The sequence below is a fragment of the Vicugna pacos genome, chromosome 14 (genome assembly GCF_048564905.1).
Source record: "Vicugna pacos chromosome 14, VicPac4, whole genome shotgun sequence".
NCBI lineage: Eukaryota > Metazoa > Chordata > Mammalia > Artiodactyla > Camelidae > Vicugna > Vicugna pacos.
This window is the reverse complement of record NC_133000.1, coordinates 3,192,776-3,210,727: the sequence shown is the minus strand read 5'-3', so window position 1 is coordinate 3,210,727 and position 17,952 is coordinate 3,192,776. Positions and strand designations below refer to the sequence as shown.

Below are 17,952 nucleotides of genomic sequence, written 5' to 3'. Positions count from 1 at the left end.
GCCCTGCCAGGCGTCCTGGGCGGAGAAGCCTCACAGACGCGGAGCTTGTGGGCCCCGCCAAGGTGGCCTCAGCCCCCTTCCTCCTGCGTGGATGAGGCATGTGGGGCTGCGGGGAGGGGACCACGGATGCTGATGATGCCCCCTTCCCTCCTCTCTCTGCCCAGGTCTGTGAAGACCTGTTCACAGGTGGAGCTCTGCGGGCTCGGCAGGAACCCTCCAACACCTGTCTTCCGGGTGCAAGCAGTCCTCACTTTTCCACCCGTTCTTCTTTCTCAACGCCTCAGAGGCGAAGGGGAAGAAGTGGGCATCGGTCAAAGTGATGCCTGTGTGGTGTCAGAGGGGGAGTGAGTGGGGGCTGGAGGGGGAGGTGGGATTCAGCCCTGGGGAAGGGAGGCCGCCTGCACGAGGGCACCTGTACTGGGCCAGTGCTGCCCTCGGCTGGCGGCACAGTGTCTGGGTTGGCAGGTAAGCCCCACCAACCTGTCCCAGCTCCATGCCCCTCGCTCATGGCCTCCCGCCGGGCTCCCGTGCACCCCACACAGCCCTGCTGGGCAGAAACCAGGCCTGGCCTCCAGCTGCAGAGGGGTGGGGATTGTCAGTGATTGTCCTTGTTTTAATCAATGTGCGAATTGGGGGGAACCCTTTAAAAGTAACATCACGTCAGTCTTAGAATCCCACTGGCTGATGGGAGGATCTTAAACCACATCAGGATTTGAAGTCTGGGTCCCGGGGATGACCTGCGCTGGCGCCTCTGACCAGGCCCACCGCCCAGCCCTCCTCCCATCCCGCCCCCGGGGCGCCTACTCACGGGGCACCGACTGCTGCAGGGAGCCTCCGCGGAACAGGGTGGGCGGCGTTTTCCTGCTCAGCCTCTTCAGCAGCCGGTCCCGTTCATTCATCCTGGGGGCAGATGAAATGGGTCAGCCCCTGTCCCCATGGACCCCTCTCCCAGGGGCTCGATGCATAACTGCAGGTCCTAAAGTAAAACACACTGGGGAAAAAGGCTGCCCCACGTCCAGAAAAACGTCCCATTTCACGACATTTTTGGAGGAAACGTCCTGTTATTTACAGCACGTGTGATCTCACCCCTGCGCGGGCAGCAGTCGGCCCCACACAGATCCCCGGACCCGACGCCTCTGGACCCTGCCTGCCTTGTGAGTGACAAGTGCTCATTCACACCAGGCCAGCCTGAGCTCCGCAGAACACCTGCAGGGAGCCGCCTGTTTCTCCCGGGAATGTCTTAAAAGCCTCCGTCCCACCTGCAGCTGCCAGGAACCGGTGCCAGGCCGCGCCCCACTGCCTGGGACCGCGGGAGGAGACGGGTTCCTTACACAGGACCTGATGCTTATTTTGAACCACAGTGAAAACCAAGGTAAGTTTTCTTGGAACAACCAGGATTAGGAGTTCTTCCTACCTCTCCTGAAATGATTCGCTCCGAGGTACCCCTGCTGGGGGCAGAAGCACAGAGGCCGTTGGAGGACAGCTGTGGTTTATGCCCTGCCCAGAGGTGGGGTGCTTGAGAGGCGCCAGGTGCACACGTGCTTTGATCTCCTGTCAGGGTGGCACTTGGCTTCAACCAAAACAGACACTGTGTGTGGAGCTTGCCGGTGCCCCACGGCTGGACTGTGCTCCCCCAGAACTCATCTGTGGAAGCCCTAGCCCTCTGGGGCCTCAGAATGGGGGCTGTGTTAGGAGAGGGGGCTTTAAAGAGGTGACGCAGTTAAAATGAGGGCACGGCGTGGACTTAATCCAGCTTGACTGTTGTCCGAGTAAGGCCAGGGGATCAGGGTGCACCCACACACGGAGGGGTGACCAGGGGAAGACCAAGGAAGACTGCGCCCTTCACCTGCCAGCGGAGGGGGAGGCCTCAGAGGAACCGGCCCTGCTCTTGGACTTGGGCCCTCCGGAACCGCTGGGAGAGAAACAGGTGTTTAAGCCACACAGTGTGTGGTCTTTTGCTGTGGCAACGAATACACCCCTAATCTGCCGTTTGTGGGAACTGGAGGGGCTGCAGTGGCCTGTGATCCAGACCCCCTGTCCGAGGACAAGTCTCTCCTGACCAGGGCCCATTTCACGCTCCCGTAAGGGCCTTTGCCAGGGGAGCAAGGCCCGGCTCCCCTCCACACGAGCTGAAGTTCATTTCGTACTGGGCTGGGCCTCGGCCAGCCCTGGGGAAGATGTTTGATGACTGCTGGGAACACATTTCTTCTGCCCCCTCACCCTGCCTCTCCCTCCCTTCTCGTATGTTTTCTGCAGGGGCCACAGTAGCCTCCCTGGGTCCTGCTGAACCACCGCCTGGGCCGCAGGGAGGACCAGATGCTCTGACCCCACGTGTGGCCCCCCAACCGCCCGCAGCTCCCAGGAGGTGGGGAGTGTCATGCGGGGCTGCCCTCCCTGTCTAAGCCGCACCGTCCGTGGTGCCTGCACAGAAGGCACTGCCCGGTGCTCAGAGCCCGTGGGAGGGGACACCAGTACACCAGTGGGTTGAAGGCCCTCGCTCCCCAGGAGTGGAGGGGAGGGCAGGGCTGGGCTCCCCACCAAGCCCTTCATCTGCTCAGTCACCCCTGGACCAACCACCGGTTCAGGTCCGGAAGCCCCCTCCTGGTGACCTCACGGGTCACACATCCTATTCTCTTCCTGGGCAGCTGGAAGCAAGCTCAGTGCCTCCAAGCACAGAGGGTGTGGGTGCTGGACAGACGTCTGAGTTCCTCACAGAAAGGTGTAGTTTTCAAAAAAAAATGAAATACTCTGAGCACATAGCAACGGTCAAAGCAAGGACAGCAAGTGCCTATTGTCCACTCAGCATTAGCCCACGGGAGCGCCGCCCTTTAACCCTGTGCTCCAGCCCCTCCACTTGCTGAGGGGGTCCCTGGGATCAAGGAGATGTGTCCAAGAGCCCACACCTGCCCTGCACCCCAAGTACAGGGGACCGTAGAAGGCCCTGCTCAATGATTCCCTCAAGCGGGCATCCAGGGCCAGCCCCCCCCACATTAGCTCTGTCTCCCTCATCACCAGCCAGCCACTGTGCACCCTGCTAGACCTGTGGGATGTGGGGACGGGGATGTCCACACCCGTGCACAGACCCCTCCTAGTGCAGCTAACTCTACAAAGGAACTGGGCATCACACTGAGCCCTGCCATCTCCGCACAGGTCTGCTCATCATGGTATGTGGCTATCTGTTAGCCTGACTTAGAACGTCTACTTGCGGGCCCGTGGTCCCCACTTGTGCTCCTGTACCAAGTCCTGCACTGCCAGGTGCGGGCCTGCGTGAGAACTGACAAAGCCTCAGACACAAAGTCGTCTTCCCTCCTCCCCAACCCTGGTCTTCTCCCGTCTCCCAGTCGTCTTCATTCCCGTCCTACGTGTGGGCTGTTTCTCTGCATCCACAACGTGTGATCACATTTTAAAATACGTCTGAATGGTAGCATTTAGTTTATGGTAACTTTTTTCTCATTTTCTTTTACATCATCTACTCAGGGGACTGGTTCTTTGCAGGTAGTTCGTCTTTTCCTTCTGGGTGCTTTTATAATTTTGTCTGTCTTTGATGTTCTGCACGTTCATTACCACCCTCACTCTAGGTGTGGATTTGTTTTTCTGTCTTGCTCACACCTGGAAAGCTACAGATGCTCGAAGGTTGGTTCACCTTCACGTAGGAAAAGCACTTTGACTCCTGCCTTGGTCCCACTGCCTCTTCTCGCCCGGGAGGTTGTATCCATTTCTACCTGAATCTCCCCACGCTTCCATTTCCTTTCCCTTTCTCTGAACTATTACGACACTAAACAGTGTGTTTCACTCAGCACTACCCTTTTCATATCTGTACATTTTACTTTTTCTTCCCAATCCCCCTTCTCACGTTCCGTGCCGCTCTGGCTTTTTGATTTCCAGGTCCTCTTTCCTCAGTATTTTATAGACCCTTTCAGACAGTCCTTGCACCCCAGGTCTTGGGGAGCTGACACGTGTCTGTGGGTTCAGCGACTCACCGCACTGTGGCTGGCTGCGCAGCTCCAGGCTGTTCTCCTAAATGGTCTTTCTTTGGCCTCTGCCAGGGCCCTGTTTCCCTCATATCTGAGCTTAGTGCCTGGAGCACTGGGAAGAGTCTAAAACTGGACCTCATACCCGAGCACGGGCTTCCAGTTTCTGGTGGGTGATTCTGTGTTCCACCCGTTTCCACTGGGACAGAGCATGAGTCACTGCTGCCTTGTCAGTCCAGTGAGGACCACTTTTCCAGTTTCTGTGCCACTAAAATAGCACCCCTACTTAACCTCCAGAATACATAACCATCTCATACAACTTAAAAAAAAAAAAACCACAATGCAAAAATGGGCAGAAGACCTAAGCAAGCAATTCTTCAGTGAAGACATACAGATGGCCAATAGGCACATGAAAAAATGCCTAGTATGCTGATTATTAGGGAAATGTACATCAAAACTACAGTGAGGTATCAGCTCACACCAGTCAGAATGGCCGTCATTCTAAAGTCCACAAACAGTAAATGCTGGAGAGGCTGTGGAGAAAAGGGAACCCCCTACACTGTTTGTGGGAATGCAGTTTGGTGCAGCCACTATGGAAAGCAGTATGGAGATTCCTCAATAGACTAAATATAGACTTAGCCTATGATCCGGCAAGCGCACTCCTGCACAGTAATCTGGAGGGAACTCTAATTCAAAAAGACACCTGCACCCCAGTGTTCACAGCAGCACTGTTTACAACAGCCAAGACATGGAAGGAACCTCAATGTCCATCGATAGATGACTGGATGAGAAAGTCATGGTATATCTATACAATGTAATACTACTCAGCCATAAAAAAGTATAAAATAATGCCATTTGCTGCAACACGAATGCTCCTGGAGAATGTCATTGTAAGTGAAGTAAGTCAAAGAGAGAAAAACACCATATGATATCACATATGTGCAATCTAAAAAAAAAGACAAACTTACAGAATTGAAACAGACTCAGAAAACAAACTTACGGTTACTAGGTGGGGGGAGGGGTGGGAAGGGATGACTTGGGAGTTTGAGATTTGCAGATACTGACTACTATGTATAAAATAGGTAAACAAGTTTATATTGCACAGCACAGGGAACTATATTCAATATCTTGTAGTAACTCATGGTTAAAAAGAGTATGAAAATGAATAATAGAATGTTCCTCTATGACTGAAGTACTGTGCTGTACTCCAGAAATTGATACAACATTGTAAACTGACTATACTTAAATATACTTTAAAAAAATTTAAAAAATAAAATAGCCCTACAAAGTCTGCAGCTTTGTGCAGAGGGCTCTGACCCATCACACGTGGGGCTGAGGGCTCACCCCTCCCCGCATCAAGCCCTGAGCCTTTTTAACTGCTGCTCCTGCGTTTGCGCACTGGAAGCCTTTCTCTTCCCATTTCACCCAGCGCTCCTGTGTGGCCCCAAGTCCACTGAGTCTGCCACAGTGACTGTCTGGACCCCTTAATTTATAGTCCCCTGGCCTGACTGTTGGAATACAGGGTGGCTACAGAGCAAAGTCACAGAGCCGCTGCTTCCCAAGTCTTTTTAGAAACACCCTTTTCTGGAGACTGAAAATAGTAATCGATCTGACAAAGCTCTGGGTGAGGAAAAGGGCACCAGAGCTTTTACAACGTCGACTTCTGCCCGTGTTCCAGGGCTGAAATGTTACGGAGGAAAAGACCGCTGTGAATGAACATTAGTAAAATTTCTCATGAACAGTCGTGTTGGCAAAGCTCAAGCCTAGGAAGGGGCGACGATGTGAACAACATTCACAGCTTACAGCATTCTCCTGTCTGTGTGGCGTTTGAAAACCATCCACTCACAAAGACAGGAAAAAAGGCGAAGAGAACGCAATCAGAAATTTACTCCAGTTAATTCGTTAGTGAGAAGTAAAGGAAAAAGGAGTACGAAGCAGCACAGGGAAGAACAATTAGATCCACAAGAGTTTGGCTTAAAAAAGGAACTCCTGACAAAGTATGAGCAAACCGAATTCAGCGGTATAATAAAAGGATTACCCACCACGACCAGATGGGATTTAGGCCAGGATGCAAAGGTGGTTAAACATACAAAAATCAACCAGCATAACATAGCACGGTAACAGAACAGAGGAAAGAGAGCAATGATCTGAATTAATGTGAAACCATTTGACAAAACCCGACACCCTTTCATAATAAAAATACTCAGCAAACTAAGACAAGGGAAATTCCTCAACCCAACAAAGAGCATTTACAAAACACGCTGCCCCCGCTGACAGCATGCGCCAAGGGGCTGAAAGCTGGCTCTCTCCGATCAGCAATAAGACAAGGATGCCTGCTTTTACCACTTCTGTTCAGTGAGTTTACTGGAAGATCGAACCAAAGCAATTAGGCAAAATCCCAACAGCCTATTTTTTTTTTTTTTGCAGAAATGGGAAAAGTTTATCCAGAGATTCGTATGGAATTTCCAGGGACCACAGATCACCAAAACGATCTTGGAAAAAACCAACAAAATTACAGGACTCACACTTTCTGATTTCAAGATTTAATGTAAAACTACAGTTAATACAGTACTGGTAGACGGACGTGTGAATCTGCGTAGTGTAGGTGAGAGTGTGGCAGAAACCCCACATAGAGTGGTCAGCTGGCCTTTGGCTCGGGCACCAGGACCATCCATGAAGAGAGAGGTCTGCTCAGCAAAGGCCCCACAGCAAGTGGACTTCCACATGCAGAGGAACCAGGCCGGGCCCTCAGCTTCAGTCACTCAGAGTGGCTCAGCATGGATTAGAGCCCCATGTACAAGGGCTAAAACTATATAAATCTTAATGGCCTTCAATTTGGCAATATTCCTTACAAAGCACAGGCAATGAAGAATAGATAAACTGGACTTCATCAATATTCAGACCTTTTATGAATCAAGACATTATCAAGAAAGTGAAAAGAACCACAAAATGAGAGAAAGTGTTTACAACTCACACACCTTGGGTCTAGGATCCAGAATATATCAGTAATCCCAACAACTCAACAGCAAGAAGGCAGACAAACCAAATCAAAAACAGGCCAAGGGTCTGTGCAGATCATCACCCGGAGAAGAAACGCAGTGGCCAGCGAACACACGGAAAGGGCAACGTCATTAGTCACGAGGGAAATGCAAATCAAAGCCACAGAGAAGCAGCACTTAACACCTCCGAGGACGGCTGCAAGTAAGACAGAAACAGAACGTGTGCTGGAGAGGCCGGAGCCCTCGCACCTTCCTGGGGGGGCCCTGCTCTGCTGTTAAGTGCAACACAGAATTACTGCTGCACCCAGCAGTTCCACTCCTCGGTTACACCCGAGAGAATCAAGGGTGGACTCAGGCAGATCCTTGCACACCAGTATCTACAGCAGCGCTATTCACAGTAACTGAGGGATGAAGCAACCCAGACATCTGTCAGCTGCTGAATGGGTAACAAAGTGTGGTCCGTCCATACAGTGGAGTATCATTCAGCCATGAAAAAGAATGAAGTACTGGGAACAGGCACCACATGGAAAAACCCTGAAAACCTGGTGGTGAGTGAACAAGCCGAACCCAGTAGGCTGCGTCTTGCACGGCTTCATTTATATGAAGTGTGGAGCAGGCAGATACGCAGAGACAGAACAGCGGTGGTTGCCGGGCCCGTGCGGTGGGAGGCGGGGAGGGAGGGGGGAGTGACTGCTGAAAGCACAAGGGTTCCCTGAGGGGAGAGGAAGGTGCCCTGGGATGGGACAGCGGTGATGGCCACACAGCAGGGCGAGTGCACTAAGTGCCTCGGAACTGCACCCTTAAAATGGTGAATCTTACGCTACGTGGATTTCATCACAATTTAAAAAGAAAGGGAAGGGGTCCTGAATCGAGGGAAATTCCCTCCCATCACCTGACCTGTGGGCAGTGATGTCACCTTCGTGGTTTCCTTCTCCCACGGCGGGGACGCTGGAGCTGAGTGCTTGCTCAACCTCTCTGTGGCCAGGCGTGGGCACGCGCGCAGGTAACCGGGAACCCACAGTGGCTCGCACCCTCCTGCCTCCCCCCACCCCCACCCCCACCCCGGGCGCGGTGCTGAAGCCCCATCTCACACGGCTCCTGACCGACGGGCTCCACTAGGAGCCGCACATCCCGGGGCACGTGGGTGCTCCTGTCTCAAAGAGTGTGCGGTGTCCGGAAAGAGCAGAGAGCTGGAAAGTGCGATTTGGGGGCAATAATCAACTTTCATGCCCACGTTTCTGTCAGGAGGCTGTCCCTGCTAAAGTCACCCCTGCTAACTGCGGAAGAACAGCCTGGAGACGGGAGCAGATGGCGGCAGGTCTGCTTCTAGGTCTGGCGGACCGTCACAGCTGGGGGGACCTGCACTGACACCACCATGAAGTCAAACACAAACACGTGTTCTAAGGCACTGACTTTTGAGTTCCTGCTGGACTGTCTTCCAAACATAAATCTTAGTTTCCTCAAGATGAACGCTAATCCACAGTGCCCTTTCCTTCAGGTACGACCAGGCATCTGCTGAGCAAGCAGACTGTTGAAATTCTAACCTATTTTTTTTTAGGGTTTGTTTTTGGAGGGTGGGTTAATTATGTCTATTTAGTTTTTAGTGGAGGTACCGAACCCAGGACCTCGTGCACGCTGAGCACACACTCTACCATTTGAGCCCTCCCCTCCCCCAGTTCTAACCTACTCTTAAGGCTCCCTAGGGAAAGACTTCACAGCCCCAAGCAGTAGCTCCTCGGTACTCACTACAGTCCGAACACGGGGACATGAGAACCTCTGCGCTCAGCTGTGTTCTCCATCTACCTAGGCCTTTGTAGCCTTAAAAAACAACAACAAAAATCCCCCCAAAACCACCTGACCTTAGTTCAGTGCACGTGTGTAATGAGGGAAAACAGCAAGAAGACCGCAAAGCAGAAGGGTCCCCAGCCCGAGACCCCGGTGGGAGGAGTGCGCACCCTGGAGGCGGACGCCCGTCCTAAGTTCCCTTCCGTCAGGTGGAGTCAGTTACCCGCCTCCTGCCGGCCCGTCTGCACACCTCGAGCTCTAGAACGCGACTTCCAGTCCCTTCAGTGGTTGTGTTGCGCCTCTTGGGTGTGACATCTGGCGCTGGAAACACGACCTGAGACACAGCCTCTCCCCGGAAGCTAACAGGTCTGAGGCTGCCTTGCTGTGCAGACACACATTAAGGCACAAGGTGATGAGCGCCATCGTGGAGGGGGCATGGTGACAAGATGGAGAAAGTTCAGGAAGGCTCTGGGAAGGCTAGGCATTGGAGCTGCACCCTGTCCAATCATGGGAGAGGAGCAGGTCCAGCCCAGGCCCTTGGGCCTGCAGGACGCCGGAGGGCAGGCAGGGAGGCCCCAGGATGGAGATGCCCAGAGACAGAGACCCAGCCCTGCCTGTTCAGCCAGGGGCTCGTCCTGACGGGGCTCCGGGCTCACACCCTCTCTCCATTTCTCCCAGTGCCACCTGGCAGAGAGCGGGGACGGGTGACAGGCAGAGAGCTGCACCTGTGCTCGGGGCACTGACTCGCTGTCCTACTCACACGTGTCTCCCGGGGGGCCCTGCGGCAAGTGTCCCTGCATCTGTCCACACGGCCCAGCACTAAGCTCAGGACAGTGGGTTTTACAACAGCAGCTGAGAGATACTCCTCTTTTAACACAGAAATTCTTTAAAATGACAGAATGGGGACATCATTTCAATTCTCTTCCACAAGAGGAAGGCCCCCTCCAAACTCTAGATGACACTGTGAGCAAACAAAACAAAAAAACACCCAAAATGACAACTTCCGTGGCCTTTACAGAGATAGGATATTGTGTTTTGTGTTAAGAGAAGAATTCAGATTGCATGGAGCTGTTAGAGGACAGTCTGGCTGAGGGCACGAAGGGGTTCAAGGTTAACTAATTCAGTACAGATTCCATTCCAAAAATAAAAAGATTCCTCTAGTCCCTCCTGGTTTCAGGTCCCCTCTGACCATCAAAACTGGGAACTGGAGGGAAGAAGGGCTTGTACTGGACACTTGATTTTCTTCTCTTCCAGACAAGGTTTTGGAAAGTGGGAGTAAGGGCACCATTGTGGGTGTCGGAAGAAATCTCACTCCTGTACAGAGAATCACTGGGTGATTTCCTGTCAAAAAGAAGAGACTGGCCAAAGAGTGACAGGACCAAATTAGGCAATGATTTGACGGGAGAAACAGATCTGCAGTTTCAAGTTAGGTGGGATCTGTCTGCCGACCGCCATCCCCGCTCAGAGCACAGCTGATGGGCGTGTGGCGACCGTGCGGGCGGGTAGCACCGCCCAGGGGGCCTCCGGCCAGGGTCTGGGGACGCTGAGAAGACCCGAAGCAGAGATGGAAACAAACGGAATCTTTTTCCATGGTGCCGGCGAGCGGGGTGGCGACTTCAGTGAGCAGCGAGGTTAGGTTAGGAGGAAAGGTCAACAAGAAACAGCGCTCGCAGCAGCACGACACTGTCCTTTCACTGGAAGCAGCAACTCAGGTAGAAACGGCCCCTCCTGAAAACCAGCCCTGCATTGCCACGTTCCAGCTCTTTTCGAGAGGTTAAAAAAAAAAAACCAAAACCCGTCTGTAGAGACTGCTTCCCGGAAGGCGGACAGAATAGGTGTATTTTCTCTCTTCCTCCTGTTAAAAGCACAACAGATGCCCCTGGACGTTATTTGTGTAAAACAAACAGAGGAGACACTGAAAAGGTGGAGAGGAAGGGTGACCAGGAACCTCGAAGTATGAGAAACTCAAGCTCGCTTTCAGCTCATGGATTCCAGACTTGGAGCAGAAGAGCCTGGCCACCAAGAAGTGCCCGCGGGTGCAGCCAGGAAGCCAGGGAGAGCCTCTTCCCTCCAGCCGAAGGAGTGGGAAGCGGCAGCCTCACAAGACAGAAACTGTCAGACCACCATCACTCTGCTCCAGCCAAACACTCCAGAAAAAACTTTGGCTCAATTTCCACCCGTGCTGGCAAAGCCCAAGTGGGGAGCCTAGACTTGCACCCGCACGAGGCTGCAGCCAGGTGCCCCAGGGCCCCGACGGGGGTGGTCATAGAGAAGGCCAAGTAGGGACCGAGGACCTTCATCCCTGCCAGCTGCTAAGGTCTCTGGCCCCCTGTGGTGCCAGCAGAGCCATCGGGAGATGCAGGGGAGAATGGGCTTCCATCTCCTGCCCCGTGAACTAGGAAGGCATTCCACCCTCTCCTTGGGGTGGTGTCAGAAGAGGCCTAATGGAGTATCAGGACTTTTATCCTTAAGTAGCGACAAGGACACACCCCTCCCTCTCCTCCCTCTCCCACCCGCTGCAGAGTCAGTGGAGAGCAGGAACGCTCACCCCGACCCTGCAGGCATCAATGCAGACCAAAGGGGGATCTGGATTAACTCTCCCTGGCAGGAGCGAGCCTGTCGTAAAATGCAGAGTCACATAACGTAATACCCAAATGCCACATTTGAAAGTCATTTGTCATACCTACAACCAGGCAGATCTAAAAGTGAATGTTTTAGATGCCAATACTGAGGTGACAGAGATGGTGGAATAATCTGACAAAGATTTTAAAGTAACCATCCATGATAAAAATGCTTCGGTTAGCAACTGTGGACGTGCCAAAAACAAGTGGAAAAAAGAAGAAAGCCTCAGCAAAGAAACAGATGTAAGAAAACAGTTGTAATTTTAGAACTCAAATAGAGTAAAATGAAAGGCTTAGTGGATGGGCTGTCTTGATAGCAGGATGCGAGGAGACAGGACACAATCAGTAAACTGGAAGATAGAACAGCAGCAATGATCTAATCTGAATACCAGAGACAAAACAGCCTGAATAAAGTTAGCAGAGCCTGAGGGACATGTGGGACTGTGACAGGTGGTGTCAGAGTCCTAGAAGGAGAAGAGAAAGAGGATGGGGCTGAAAAAGCACTCCAAGAAATAAAGGCTGAAAACCCCCAATTTGATGACAGCCATAACCTACAGATTCAAGAAGCTGTACGAATCCTAACTAGGATAAACCCAAAGAAATCCAGGCCAAGATAGATTAATTGTAATCAACTGTAAACAAAGAAAAGATCTCAAAAACACCAAAAGACAAAAGACATTTTACCTGTAGGGGAAAACCAATTCAAATGACAGTGGATTTCTTACCAGAAATCACTGAGATGAGAAGTGGCATAATATTTTTCAAGAACTGTCAACTCAGTGAAAACATCTTTCAGGAATGAAGAAGAAATCAAGACATTATCAAATGGAAAGAAAACTAGGAGACTTCGTTAACATCAGAACTACCCTATAAGAATAGCTAAAGGAAGTGCTAGGAACAAAAAGGGAATAAGAAAAGAAGGAATCTTGGAACATCAGGAAAGAGGAAACACGGTGAGCAAAAATATGGTAAATACAATGGGCTTTTCCTTTCCTCTTCAGCTCTCCAAATTATGTTTGACAGATTAAAGCAAAAATTATACACTTTGCTGCAAAGAAGACACACAGATGGCCAACAGACACATGAAGGATGCTCAGTGTCACTAATTATTAGAGAAGTGCAAATCAAAACTACAATGAAGCATCACCTCACACCAGTCAGAATGGCCATCTTTAAGAAGTCCAGAAGCAATAAATGCTGGAAAGGGAGAAGAGAAATGGGAACTCTCCTATGCTGTTGGTGGGGATATAATTTGATGCAACCTCTATGGAAAACAGTATGGTGATTCCTTAAAAAACAGAAGATAGAGTTACCATATGATCCAGCAGTCCCACTCCTGGGCATATATCTGTAGAAAACTCTAATTTGAAAAGATACAAGCACCCCAATTTTCATAGCAGCACAATAGCCAAAAAATGTAAGCAATCTAAATGTCCACTGACAGATGACTGGATAAAGAAGATATGTGTACACACACACACACACACACACACACACACACAATGGAATACTACTCAGCCATAAAAAGAATGAAATAATGCCATTTGTAGTAACATGGATGGACCTAGAGATTCTCATACAAAGTCAAAGATAAACATCACATGATATCACTTGTGGACTCTAAAAAAAATTGATACAAATGAACTTATTAAACAGAAACAGACTCACAGACAGAAAAAATTATGGTTAACAAAGAGGAAAGAGGGTGGGAAAGGATAAATTAGGACTATGGGATTAGCAGATACAAACTACTGTATATAAAATAAACAAACAATAAGGTCCTAGTGTATAATAGCACAGGGAACTACATTCATATCCTGTAATCACCCATAATGAAAAAGAATATATATATGTAACTGAATCACTATGCTATATACCAGAAACTAACACAACATTGTAAATCAACTATACTTCAATTAAAAAAATATATACACTGTCTGATATGGTTCTAAATGTAGGTAGAGAAAATATTAAAGAAATATATGTGGGTGGGTGAAGAGATATAAAAGAAGGTAAGGTTTCTATACTTCACTCAGATTGGCAAAACACCACCAGTAGACTGTGGCTAGTTATGTATATATAATGTAGTGCCCAGAGCAACCATGGAAAAAAACTATACTGTGAAGACACAGTCAAAAACAACAGATAAATCAAATGGAATTCTGAAAAATGTTCACATGACCCCCAAGCAGGAAGAAGAAAACAGAAATGAAAAACAGAACAAACAGAAAACAAAAGGTAAAATGATAAACTTAAGCCCCAACATATCAATAATACATTAAATATAAATGCTCTAAATATACCAATTCAAAGACAGATTGACAGAGTGGATTACAAAACACGACACAATGATATGATATGCTGTCTAAAAGAAACTCAATTCAAATGTAATGATATAGGAAGAAAATAAAAGGTTGGAAAAAGATATATCATGTGAACATTAATCAAAGGAAAGCAGGAGAAACCATATTACTATCAGATAAAGTAGACTTCAGAGCAAAGGAAATAACCCGAGACAGTGAAGACCGTGACAAAAAGGTCAGTCCCCCCAGAACACACAGCAATCATAAATGTCTGTGCACCAGGCAACAGAGCTGCAAAACATGTGAAGCCAAAACTGACAGAACTGAAAGGAGAAACAGACACGTTCAGAGTTACCGCTGAATCATTCGATATTCCTCTATCAACAATTGATAGTACAAACAGACCGAATAAGCCAGGAAGAAAAATCATACGATCAGTCAGTTAATGCAAATTAAAACCACAGTGAGCTATTACTACACACCTATCACAACGGGCAACAACAACAACAAAAAGTGACAATACCAAATGTCGGCAAGGACGTGGAAGGACCAGATCGCTCATACACAGCTGGTGGGAATGTGAAATGGTATGGCCACTCTGAAAAGCAGTTTGGCATCTCCTTAAAAACACCAAACACACCAGTCTCTTCAGCAAATGGTGTTGGGGTAACTGGACAGCTGCATGTAAATCAGCGAAGATAGAATATTCCCTCACACTATACACAAAAATTAACTCAAAATGGAGCAAAGACTTAAACATAAGACAAGACACCATAAACCTCTTAGAAGAAAACAGACAAAACATTCTCTGACATAAATCTTAGCAGCGCTCTCCTAGGGCAGGCTACCCAGGCAATAGAAATAAAAGCAAAAATAATAGATGAGACCTAAATAAGCTTATAAACTTTTGCACAGCAAAGGAAACCATAAGCAAAACAAAAAGACAACCTACAAAATGGGAGAAAATATTTGCAAAAGATGAGACTGACAAGGGCTGAATTTCCAGAATTTATAAACAGCTCATACAATTTAATAATTAAAAAAAACAAAGAAACCAATCCAAAAATGGGCAGAAGACCTAAACAAGCAATTCTCCAGTGAAGAGATACGAATGGCCAACAGGAACATGAAAAAATGCTCAATATGGCTAATTATCAGAGAAGTGCAAGTCAAAACTACAATGAAGTATCACCTCCCACCAGTCAGAATGGCCATCATTCAAAAGTCCACAAACTATAAATGCTGGAGAGGGTGTGGAGAAAAGGGAACCCTACCACACTGTTGGGAATGTAATTTGGTGCAACCATTAAGGAAAACAGTATGGAGGTTCGTCAAAAGACTAAAAATAGACTTACCATGTGACCCAGCAAGCCCACTTCTGGGCATATGTCCAGAGGGAACCTTATTTCAAAAACATACGTGCATCCCGGTGTTCATAGCAGCACTGTTTACAACAGCCAAGGCATGGAAACAACCTAAATGTCCACTGACAGATGACTGGATAAAGAAGATGTGATATATTTATACAAAGGAATACTACTCAGCCATAAAAATACTAAAACAATGCCATTTGCAGCAACATGGATGGACCTGGAGATTGTCATTCTAAGTGAAGTAAGTCAGAAAGAGAAAGAAAAACACCATATGACATCACTCATATGTGGAATCTAAAAAAAAAAAGACACACTTATTTACAAAACAGAAAGATACTTAGACATAGAAAACAAACTTACGGTTACCAGGGAGGGAAGAGGGGGGAAGGGATAAACTAGGAGCTCGAGATTTGCAGATACTATGTAATATATATAAAACAGACAAACAAGGCCCTACTGTAGAGCACAGGAAACTATATTCAACATCTTGTAGTGACGTATAATGAAAAAATACATATGTACATGTTTGACTGAAACATGCTGTACACCAGAAATTGACACAACACTGTAAACTGACTACTTCAATAAAACATGTATTAAAAAATCCACCAAACATATCACACCCTTGTGAATATACTAAAAGTTCTGAATTTGCATTTTAAAAATAGTTGAAGTTTATGTATTTGAAAATTGTATCTCAAAAAAAATGAGATAAACCTTGGCTAGCTTGCAGCCTCAGCTGCCAACCTACAGAATCATGAGCTAAATAAATGTTATTTTTAAAAAAGAAAAAAAAACCCCATACTCAAATAATGCAACTACCATAAATCCAGCACTGCACTCCTGGACATTTATCCCAGAGAAATGAAGACTTGTGTTCATGTAAAAACCTAGACACACATGCCTATAGGAGCTTTACTCACAATGGCCCCAAACTGGGACCCAGCTGTCCTTCAACAGGCGAAGTTTAACTAAGCGAGGCGCCTCCATGCCATGAAGCACCACTCAGTAATGAAGAGGAAGAAAGTACTGGTTTGCGTGGCAGCGTGGATGAGTCTCCAGAGAACTGTGCTGTGGGGAAGAGGTCACTCCCGGAAAGTCACGTACTCTGTGGTTAACTTACGTAACATTCTTGGAATGACAAAATTGCAGAAACTGAGATCAGGTTAACAGTTGTCCAGAGCCAAGTGGGAGACAGAGTAGACGAGGCTATAAAAAGACACCACCAGGACCCTTGTGGCGGCGGAAATGCCCTGTATCCTGACTGCGTCCGTGTCAGTTTCCTGGTGGCGAGATGGTTCTGTAGTTTTGCAAGATGTTACTATTGGGTGAAATAGGTAGTACGTGGGATTTCTCTGTATTTCTTACAACTGCAGGTGAAGCTGCAATTCTCTCAAAATAAAAACTTTAAATAAAACAGAGATCCTTCTCAGTTTGTATGCATTCCGGGCAGGCTGGTCTCTGTGCACAGTTATCCTTTCTAAGCAGTTGCGTTCAGAGGGGGCGGGAGGCTCTCCGCATCCCCGGCTGGCACTGCCCGGAGGGGAGGCCGTCCAGCCCCGCAGAGCCGTCTGACCTCATTAGCGAGCCTGTGGAGTCGGATCTGAATGACAGCCCCGCGCATATGGAAACCATTCCCTCATCCCAGGGCGTGCAGCGAGGTGGGAGCCCAGCTCTGCCGCCCCGTTGGAAAGCCCGTGGAGAGGTCAGGTCGGGGTCACGGGGCTGTTAGGAACAGATAAATTAGCGGGGCACCTGGCCCACGCGGAGGGGCCTCAGGGACAGGCCGTGCGGTGGGTTGAAAAGCACTGGGTGTAATGGAGCGAGTCTGGAATGGTCCAGGCTCGGTACGTCTCCTGATGGGGCGTCCGGGGAAAGGACTAGACTGAGCCGACCGCAGCCGGGAAGCTCCACGCTCACCAGGAAGACGCCGGCTGACAAGCTGAAAGTTCTGTTGAAGCGTTGGTTCCCCTCACTGGAGGAGCCACTTACCCGCTCAAACCCAACTTCCTACCAGCCCTCCGCACCTCCTGCTCCGGCCACTTGGCCGTCTGGCCCTCTCTGGACAGCTTCCCACCCCAGGGTCTCTGCACTTCTGTCTCCATGTGCCAGTGGCTCCCTGCCCCTGTTCCTGCAGACCAGTCCCCGGGAGACCGCCCCTCTCCTGCACTGTCCCTGCTCTGTCTTCAGCCCTTTTCACTAAGGGTTTGTGTTTCCTGTCTGTGGTCCCCACTGGAATGTAGGCTCTGAGGGCTGGAATAGGGATTTTGTTCCCAATTACGTGCTCAGCACCAAAAACAGGGCCCAGGACTTACTGCACAGCACAGGGAGCTACAGTGAATACTTTCCATGCGCAAGATGCTCAAGAACTACTTGTTGAAGGACTGACAGAGTGAGGAGACAGAGGAATAATCAATGCAGGTGGGGCCAAGTGCGGGGACGAAGACCAAGGTGGGCGGGGAAGGCCACTGGGTCCTTGTCCTCCCCCAGAGGCCCCTGCAAGCTCCCCTCTTCGGGGGAGCGGGTGGCACTCTGGCACAGGCTCTTTTCACAGGAGCTTTTTTTTCAGGAAGGGAATTTCCAGGCCCCAGGACCCCCCGAGCCTATGTTCCAACTTGGCCAGAGAAGAGCGGGCGTTTCTCACAGATGCAGTCTGGCTACGAGCGCCTTCCTGCACCATGGAAAGCAGGCATCTTGGCCCAAGTCCCGAGCGCACCCTCAGGTGAGGCCGGAGAGCCACGACCTCATTAAAGGTGTGAAACCAGGTCAGGAAGGATGCCCTCAGGCTGCGGGGGCCCGCGGTCGGGGCTGGGGTGGCTGGCAGCAAGCCCCAATCAGGGTGAGGACTGGAACCTTGGGGCAGCGGGTCACCGCCAGCTGATGGGGCTCTCAGCGACGGT

The 17,952-nt window shown here is 49.4% G+C and overlaps 1 protein-coding gene across 2 annotated transcripts in view; it reads right to left on the bottom strand.

Annotated features, from left to right (window-relative positions):
* Nucleotides 1-17,952, bottom strand: part of ATP8A2 (ATPase phospholipid transporting 8A2) — a 420,398-nt gene that overhangs the window by 4,617 nt on the left and 397,829 nt on the right. For both annotated transcript variants that reach the window (XM_072976043.1, XM_072976044.1), the window contains one exon: nucleotides 809-900. In XM_072976043.1, the coding sequence (XP_072832144.1) occupies nucleotides 809-900 (92 nt within the window). The remainder of the gene's footprint in view (nucleotides 1-808; nucleotides 901-17,952) is intronic.